This window comes from Alosa pseudoharengus, unplaced genomic scaffold, assembly GCF_046254945.1.
Source record: "Alosa pseudoharengus isolate Yale_2024_CS ecotype anadromous, Long Island Sound unplaced genomic scaffold, YU_APseudo_1.1 YU_APseudo_1.1_scf_6, whole genome shotgun sequence".
Lineage (NCBI taxonomy): Eukaryota > Metazoa > Chordata > Actinopteri > Clupeiformes > Clupeidae > Alosa > Alosa pseudoharengus.
Window position 1 is genome coordinate 3270639 of NW_027468848.1, and position 10000 is coordinate 3280638.

The 10000-nt window shown below is 44.9% G+C and overlaps 1 protein-coding gene across 1 annotated transcript in view; it reads left to right on the plus strand.

Annotated features, from left to right (window-relative positions):
- Window positions 1-10000, plus strand: part of traf1 (TNF receptor-associated factor 1) — a 36763-nt gene that overhangs the window by 17093 nt on the left and 9670 nt on the right. The window contains exons 5-7 of the mRNA XM_076271228.1: window positions 1272-1331; window positions 1474-1542; window positions 2976-3422. Coding sequence (XP_076127343.1) covers window positions 1272-1331; window positions 1474-1542; window positions 2976-3422 — 576 coding nt within the window. The remainder of the gene's footprint in view (window positions 1-1271; window positions 1332-1473; window positions 1543-2975; window positions 3423-10000) is intronic.

The following is a 10000-nucleotide window of genomic DNA, read 5'->3' on the forward strand; positions in this document are numbered from 1 at the left end:
ACACACATAACATAAACATAACACAAACAATCAAGAATTTCTCAGAATTATGAACAGGCAAGATGGAGGTGGGGTTGTATAAAATTAATTTTACATGTGAAATCTATGAACTAATCATGTTTTGGTATTTGTTGTCTAGCAGATACCAGTGAGAATTGAGTGTGGATAATGCAATTTAGTGAGACAGTTAGAATCATATAGGCCTTTCAGCGTGATTTCTTTTTGTGGAAAAAATGTGCTGGACTGGGCGGCGGTCATATTTTGTACCGCTCTGCGGTACATCTAGTTTATTTTTTATTATTGACATGCTAATATACATGTTGAATAGAGAAGTGAGAGATGAAATACATAGACACAGAAATGTATTTATACAAATAAAAAAAATATGAGATACAAGCACAGTGTGCATGTATCCACATGCAGAGGTGAAAGTGGAGAGATCTTATGTGAGCCGTCCTCAATGAGCCTGTGCTGTAATGAAGAGATGACATGTTTGTGAAATGTTCATGTTGTAATGAAGAGATGACATGTTTGTGAAATGTTCATGTTGTAATGAAGAGATGACATGTTTGTGAAATGTTCATGTTGTAATGAAGAGATGACATGTTTGTGAAATGTTCATGTTCAGTGTGTGCCTCTGTGAGATGTGTTCTGTTTGGGTAATCTCTGGAAGGTTCCACCTGGCTTGGGGCAGATGGTCATGATGTGAGATGTGTTTCGTTTGGGTAATCTCTGGAAGGTTCTACCTGGCTTGGGGCAGATGTGTTCCGTTTGAGTAATCTCTGGAAGGTTCCACCTGGCCTGGGGCAGATGGTCATGATGCAACCACGGAAAAATCACAAGAATCTGCAGGGGAACGAGCACCAAACAATAGTCAGAAAGCTCACGTAAAACTGAACTTATTCCTGCTGGCCTCTCAGAGGTGAAATTGGATATCGGAATGAGTTCTGCATATGGAGGGGGAAGAGGGAGAGAGAGAGAGAGAGAGAAAGAGAGATGGAGAGAGAGACATAAAGAGAGAGAAAGAGAGAGAGAGAAAGGGAGAGAGAGAGAGAGAAAGAAAGAGAAAGAGAGATGGAGAGAGAGACAGAACGAGGGAGAGAGAGAGAGAAAGGGAGAGAGAGGGAGTGTGGAAACAATCAACAACTGTGAAATGATACCTTCTTCTCATTATGTAAATGTCCAATAGCGCGGGGGAAAGTAATTGTTTTGAGATGATTTTGTTTGCGTCATAGTAACAGAAGTACATATGGTGTGCTGTGTCATTATAGGTGCATAATTGCCATCGTCAAGGCGATAAGAAGCCTGCGACCACAGAAAAGAAGCAAAAGGTAAACACATCCCCACTTCTCCGCCTCGCGGCCACGCTGGCTGACCACGCTGGCGAACGTTTATTCCACATGTGACATCACCCATGAGAGCGTTCTGATTTGGGTCACGTGATGTGCCAATGTGTCGCTCTTGTTTCTCCAGAATGGTAAACACGCGGCGTCCAAGGAGAAAGACTCCTGTATGTTCTGCGCCGTCGGCTGCACCTTCAAGGTACTTGTGCTGCTCTCCACTTCAGATCAGTTCACTTCCATTCTGTTCACATCTGGCCTGATCTGCTGGAAGATTTTTTTGTCCAACATGTTCAAAAAGGCCCAGGCTCAGTTTATATATTGTATGAAGTATTATAATGTTATAGTGAAGGCCCAGGCTCAGTTTATATATTGTATGAAGTATTATAATGTTATAGTGAAGGCCCAGGCTCAGTTTATATATTGTATGAAGTATTATGATGTTATAGTGAAGGCCCAGGCTCAGTTTATATATTGTATGAAGTATTATAATGTTATAGTGAAGGCCCAGGCTCAGTTTATATATTGTATGAAGCATTATAATGTTATAGTGAAGGCCCAGGCTCAGTTTATATATTGTATGAAGCATTATAATGTTATAGTGAAGGCCCAGGCTCAGTTTATATATTGTATGAAGCATTATAATGTTATAGTGAAGGCCCAGGCTCAGAAGGGACTTTTACTTGTGTAGGTTGTTTGATGTGTTGTCTACTCTAAGTAGGTGTATTTCAGTGTTTTAGCTTTTTATTGGGTTGTTTTGGTATGTTTTTCTGTGTTGTTTCAATGTGTTTAGTTATATTGTAGTGCATTGTGTGTTTCAATGTGTTTTGTTACATTTTGTACAATTATTTGTATGTTCCATTGTGTTGTGTTGTTCTGTGTCGTAGAGTATTTTTGTATGTTCCATTGTGTTGTGTTGTCCTGTGTCGTAGGGTATATAGTGTGTTCCATTGTGTTGTGTTGTCCTGTGTTGTAGGGTATATAGTGTGTTCCATTGTGTTGTCCTGTGCCGTAGGGTATTTTTGTATGTTCCATTGTGTTGTGTTGTCCTGTGTCGTAGGGTATATAGTGTGTTCCATTGTGTTGTGTTGTCCTGTGTTGTAGGGTATATAGTGTGTTCCATTGTGTTGTCCTGTGCCGTAGGGTATTTTTGTATGTTCCATTGTGTTGTGTTGTCCTGTGTCATAGGGTATATAGTATGTTCCATTGTGTTGTGTTGTCCTGTGTTGTAGGGTATATAGTATGTTCCATTGTGTTGTGTTGTCCTGTGTCGTAGGGTATATAGTATGTTCCATTGTGTTGTGTTGTCCTGTGTCGTAGGGTATATAGTATGTTCCATTGTGTTGTGTTGTCCTGTGTCGTAGGGTATATAGTATGTTCCATTGTGTTGTGTTGTCCTGTGTCGTAGAGTATTTTTGTATTTTTGTATGTTCCATTGTGTTGTGTTGTCCCGTGTCGTAGGGTATATAGTGTGTTCCATTGTGTTCTGTTGTCCTGTGTCGTAGAGTATTTTTGTATGTTCCATTGTGTTGTGTTGTCCTGTGTCGTAGGGTATATTTGTGTGTTCCATTGTGTTGTCCTGTGTCGTAGGGTATTTTTGTGTGTTCCATGGTGTTGTGCTGTCCTGTGTCGTAGGGCACCACAGAGAAGGTCCGAGAGCATGAGAGCAGCAGTCACATGCCCCACCTGCAGCTCCTCCTGAGAGCTGTGCAGAGTTTACCCCCGTCAACCTCCACCTCCAGCCAACCCCCCCTGCCCCCCCTGGCCCCCCCCTCACAGCTCTCCAGCCCTGGGGTGGGCAGCCTGGACCCTCTGCTGGAGGTGGATGGCGGGGAGGGTGGCGGTGGGAGGTGTCAGGAGGAGATGTCTCTCGCCCACAGCCTACGGGAGGACCAGGCGGCCGCCGCCGTCGCCGCCGCTGTGGTGGGTCAGCAGCTGGACTCTGTGCAGGAGCGCGTGTGCGTTTTCGAGAACATCATCTCGGCGCTTAGCCGCGAGGTGGAGAAGGCTCAGCTGTGCATGGCCGCGCTGGAGCGAGATCACCACAGCAACCAGGACGTCATCAACTTCCTGGAGGCCAAGGTAAGACGGCTCAGCAGCGGAGTAGTGCAGTAGGCAGCAGTGCTAACTAAGCAGCAGTGCAAACACTCTAACGTTAGCTAAGCAGCAGTGCAAACACTCTAATGCTAGCTAAGCAGCAGTGCTAACTAAGCAGCAGTGCAAACACTCTAATGCTAGCTAAGCAGCAGTGCTAACTAAGCAGCAGTGCAAACACTCTAACGCTAACTAAGCAGCAGTGCATACACTCTAATGCTAGCTAAGCAGCAGTGCTAACTAAGCAGCAGTGCAAACACTCTAACGTTAGCTAAGCAGCAGTGCAAACACTCTAACGCTAGCTAAGCAGCAGTGCAAACACTCTAACACAGGGGTCTCCAACTAGAGGGTGACACGGGAAGCAATTTTCACTCCCGTCCCATCCCGAGCCCGCACAAATACTCCCGTCATATCCCGATCACGTGACAGCCCCCCCAAAAAAATTCTGTCCCGCAAAATCCCGAGAGAAAGACTCCCGAATCCCGTCCCGCTCCCTATGTTGATGTCTAAAGTTATCCGACTGTTAGGCTACAGTAGCGTGCGGTGACCATACATTTTGGTAGGGCAGAAAGCCTTGTCTAACTTTTCTTTAATAGCCGATCATTTTGGGCTATATTAAAATTACATATTTTACAGTACTTTGCTGTAGGCTATGCTTAAATCATTTCATAGTTAGATCTCATCCCATCAGTTAAGTTTGCACCGTTCTCATCACGTTAAACCAGCGAAGCATAGCAACGTTGCTATGAGTAAACAAAACAATTTTTTGTGTTCCGCCAGGGTTATGCGATAAATATATTGAGGAATGCGATCGTCAAGGTGTCATGCCCCAACATTGCATGACACAATAAACTCAACGAGAATCGCTTTCCCGGACAGCTCGTGCAATTGAATAGAGTTGTCCTTTGCTGATACTTTCGCCTGTAACTGTTTCTTTGCATCCATTTTGCCTTAGGGCCTATCGCTGAAGCTGATTGATTGTGAACAGGGCAGCTGCTTGTCTTGCTCTGATAGGCTACCAATCAACAACAAACGTATTGTGGGTTGTAATTGGTTCTCTTTTCTAAAACGAAATGCCTCACGTCTTTGGGCGCACTCACTGCATTGCAGCGTCATTTTTTAAGTTAATAATCTCTGGCTTCCCGCCAGCTCCCGTTTATTATTTCCTGTCCCGTCCCAATCACGTTACCAACAGTGAAATGTACTCCCGTACTGCGGGAAACCCGCGGGAATACTGTGACCCGCGGGAGTCCCGAAAAATTGTCACCCTCTATCTCCAACCTTTTTGGGAATGAGGGCTACCTGAAGACCCGAAATCATATGGAGGGCTACTCATTTGAAATCATATGGAGGGCTACTCATTTGAAATCATATGGAGGGCTACTCATTTGAAATCATATGGAGGGCTACTCATTTGAAATCATATGGAGGGCTACTCATTTGAAACAAACATACCGTCACCCCTTTTTTGCGAGGGTAGTCCTCCTAAATAATAGGCCTATGAGATTTGTACTTTTAAATTATCAATATTGTGTAGGCCTATGCAACACTACCAACATGTTTGTTCAGTTTGTTCATTTCAAAGTTTGCATGGGGAATCTAATCTATTTCGTTTTGTGCAATTAATAATTTGGGTTAAAATTTGTACCCAATTTATACCCACCCACCATTATGAATTCAGGGGTTGTTTAAGTTCTGATTTCAGTGGAGTTTAAGTTCTGAATTCAGTTTAAACATTTCAATAGTAATCGCCCACACCACCCTAACATATGAAAACTCCTTTTAAAGTTATTGCACACCTGAAATCTCTCCATGATCTGACAAAAAAGGTAATGCACAGTCCTGCTCAGTCATGCATGCCACAACATTTTAAGCGCTATTATACGGCAGTAGCCTACGGAGGAGAAAAGGCCTGTGAGCTAAAGCAATTGTTTTTCAGTTCTTGAACAATCATGCAAGAACCGTATTTGACGAACATGGAATGGCCACAGAACTTTTGCAAAGATATGCTTCCATTGGCTACACCAGACGAGCTAGTTTTCCCCCCTTTACTGTCTATGCGTGCGAGCAGCGTGTATGCGCTCCGCTTCTGTTGTTGTTTAAAGACTGAATGGGAAACGGATTTGGAGCCAAAGGCTAAAATTTAACGCAGCTACAATTTGTAAGATATCACCAATATCAATTTAATGTTACAGATGTATGGCTACATACATTCTTAAAATGGTTCTGGTCTAGACTTAAATATCGATTGAAAACTTCACAATAGAGCGTGTTTTTAGAGCGTGATCTGCAGGCGACCTGTTGGCTAGTTTTAGAAGGTGCGCTGGGGGCGCCTCATAGCCGTCCCGCGGGCTACCTGGTGCCCGCGGGCACCGTGTTGGAGACCACTGCTCTAACGCTAACTAGGCAGCAGTGTAAACACTCTAATGCTAGCTAAGCAGCAGTGCTAGCTAAGCAGCAGTGCTAACTAAGCAGCAGTGCAAACACTCTAACGCTAACTAGGCAGGCATGCAAACACTCTAACGCTAACTAAGTAGGAGTGCAAACACTCTAATGCTAGCTAGGTAGCAGTGCTAACTAAGCAGCAGTGCAAACATTCTAACGCTAACTACAGTAAGTAGGAGTGCAAACACTAATGCTAGCTAAGCAGCAGTGCTAACTAGGCAGGCGTGCAAACACTCTAACGCTAACTAGGCAGGAGTGCTAACACTCTAACGCTAACTAAGTAGGAGTGCAAACACTCTAATGCTAGTTAGGCAGCAGTGCAAACACTCTAATGCTAGCTAAGCAGCAGTGCTAACTAGGCAGGCGTGCAAACACTCTAACGCTAACTAGGTAGGAGTGCTAACACTCTAATGCTAACTAAGTAGAAGTGCAAACACTCTAATGCTAACTAAGTAGCAGTGCTAACTAAGCAGCAGTGCAAACACTGTAACGCTAACTAGGCAGGAGTGCAAACACTCTTAATGCTAACTAACGCTAACTGTATACATGCAAACTGTACATCCAAACGCCCATACTTACCAATTTAATTGAGGAGATGAAAACATGATTAAAATGTAATGGAAGTAAGCATGAGTCACGCCAGGCTGTAAACAACCTCATGCCAGGCCGTAACCAACCTCACGACAGGCCAGTATACAACCTCACGCCAGGCCCGTAAACAACCTCTGCTTGTACTCTCGTTGGAATGTGTGTTGGCATGGACACGCTCAAGAGAGTACGTGTCACAACACTGAGGTCCTGGACGCCTTTGGAGAACCCAACAGATTGTTGGATGTAAAGGTCAGGAAGGGCATTGAGTAGCCTTTTGTTTTGTTGTTTTTTTAACACGCTGACTGCTCCACATACAAGGTCTTAATGTCAAAGGAACACACCGACTTTTTGGGGACTTCAGCTTATTCACCGTATTTCCCAGAGTTCGATAAGTCGAACTAGGATGATTTGTATAATTACAATGTCTACAAATAACAATGTCAAATGAGAAACAGCTATTTTGTAAGCGTATACTTGGGACTATGTTTTCAAGTGTATACTTGGGACTATGTTTTCACTGCTACTTGGGGTTTGAAGAAGTAACACCGGAGCTTTTCAGGTGCTGCCTCCAAATCACCCCGCCCAAGTAGTGCTTCGCCTGAATGTGAACATAGTAGTTGAGTATATATACGCTTACAACATGGCTGTGTCTCATTTGACATTGTTATGTGTACACGTTATAACTATACAAATTACAACATGCAAATTAGGGGTTTGCACGGACGTCACGTTCTGGCCGGTAACCATGGTAACCCAGCACGCGCGGCCATATTGGCGATACTCAGTGAATGAAGTACAATGGAGTATTATGCACTTTGTTTATCTTACGTGATTGTAGCCGTGTCTAAACAACAGAAAAGCTCATCAAAATGCGTCTAAGATGCAAAGGTGTATAGGGCAGGACTTGGACCACAAGAAAAGGCGCGATATTTCGAGAAATTACGGTTTATTGGCAGCGCAGATCCATATGAGTTGGGTGAGGGAGACGAAGTACCAAGTACAACCACAAGCGCCCCCCTTCCTCTGATAACTTCTGGCATTATTCTCCTTTCTCCCTGGTTTTTTAATAACTTTTGGAAGTCGATACCTACACCAGATGTTTTTCTCAGTCTGACCTATTGGTACAACCTAAAACACGGCAATAATTAACCATTTTCCTTGACGATGTTAGGAATTTACTTCAGTGCCTAATGCTTTCTAATGAGGCGAGCATCTCCAATATGGCGACGTCCAGATCTGATGACACGCCGTGCAAACCCCTAATAGGAAAATGTTGGAGTTCTTTTGTCACTATTGGGAGGTGTAGGCTATAGGAGCCGGCCACTTCAAGGCACCTGTGCTAAGATAGGCAATAGAAGCTGGCCACTTCAAGGCACCTGTGCTAAGCTAGGCTATAGGAGCCGGCCACTTCGAGTCACCTGTGCTAAGCTAGGCTATAGGAGCCGGCCACTTCGAGGCACTTGTGTTAAGCTAGGCTATAGGAGCCGGCCACTTCAAAGCACCTGTTACTGCGTGACCGAGGCACTACACGCACAGAGATGAGAAGGGTTATATATCGACTCATCTAACCCTGGGGAATACGGTGAATAAGCTAAAGTCCCAACAAATCGGCGTGTTCTTTTAAAGGCTGGGCAAAGGGGTTTAACTAAAGTCTAACTAAAGCTTGCTTAATAATCTATGCAAAATCTATTTGCAAATGTGATACCATGAGAAAGATCCTAAGCACACGCAGGTGAGCCTCACGCCACATGATGCCGTTAGTTCATGTACCAGGACTTAGCTCATAGACTGACTTAGCTCTTAACTCAGCTTTCCAAATGGGAGCCCTAGCATTTGGTGACAATCTGAGCAGGCCAGGTCACTCTCTGGTCTTCTTCTCCAGGTGAGGTGGGTGGATGATAAAACCATGTGAAGAGAGTCACTTTTATTTGAGCCCTTTTGAGATTCACTGCGGTGCGTTTCTTATGGTGTCGGGAGAATGTCCTTTTGAGATTCTCTGCGGTGCGTTTCCATGGCGTCGGGAGAATGTCCTTTTGAGATTCTCTGCGGTGCGTTTCCATGGCGTCGGGAGAATGCAGAACAGTGTGACCGGTCCACCTTCACCTTCCTACTGCGGGGGAAACTGCTGATTTGGCAATACCCTTCAAATTAGGGCATGGGCATAGGAGTGTGTGTGTGTGTGTATCTGTGTGTGTGCGCGCGCAGGGTCGTCACATAGCACACTGAACTGGAAAACTAGATGCCAGTCAGAAGGGCCTCCCGTCTCCCCGTGTCACACACACACACGCACACACACACACCGCACACACACACACACACACACACTCTTCCTGCTCGTGTTCTTTTCATCATTTATGTATCTCTCATTTATTTGATTCTATCTTTCCCCCGTATCCTGATGGGTAAAGACACCTCTAGCTGCGTTCACACGCCTCCCACCCCACCTCCTGCACTGTGCTGCATTACCCTGTAATGGCCGCCATTATGTCCGCCCCGTAGACAGCACCAGAGCCAAGCGCTAACGTATGCTAACCAGTGCACATCGAGAAGGCCAATGTGCTGGCGGGGTGTTGCTATTTCAATAATGAATTTCACAGGTCCTACTTTTTGTGATGCATTCTTTCAAAGCTGCCATCAGCATAGCTGGTTAGAGAGATGATGTGTGTGTGAGAGAGAGGGTAGGTGATGAGAGTGAAATGTCTGTCTGACACCTTGGCTGAGTTCCGGCCTGTTAGTTCAGAATGAGGTTCCATGCAGCAAATCAGACAAAGGAAATCTCGTGAAACAGCAGAACCACAGTACCGTGGCGTTCCCACGCAGTCACCTTGCAGAACCGACATTCATCCATCCAGCCCTCAGAGAAGAAAGGGTGGCCTCTGTTTTCAAAAGGCATCTCTCTCTCTGTCTCTCTCTCTCTCTCTCTCTCTCTCTCTGTCTCTCTCTCTCTCTCTCTGTCTCTCTCTCTCTCTCTCTCTCTGTCTCTCTCTCTCTCTCTCTCTCTCTGTCTCTCTCTCTCTCTCATCTAACATATGTGGCCATGCTGGGCTTAATCTATTCATCTCATCCTAGTGCTAGCACGCTAGGAGAAACACGAACGTGTTAGAAAGCAATCATTACATTCCCTCAGCCTTTGTGTTATTGTAGTTCTTATCAGACTGCATGAGGGCTGTAAACATGGCCGTACTCAATATCATCTGTGGAACAAAGGAGAGGAAACACACAAGAGAAGAAAATGGATTTATTTATCTCAGTGGAAAACAGTGTCTGAGTGTGTGTGTGTGTGTCTCTCAGTGGAAAACAGCGTCTGAGTGTGTGTGTGTGTGTCTCAGTGGAAAACGGTGTCTGAGTGAGACGCGCATTGTTGTTATCGATAAAAACGAGCTCCGTTTGCCTCTCCACGCCACCTCAAATTCACACAGGTCACATGGTCACCATTTACACCACGCCTGCCCTGGCTCCATGAAAAGAGCGTGTGTGAGGTGTGTGTGTGTGTGTTTGTGTGTGTGCATGTGTGAGGTGTGTGGGTTAGC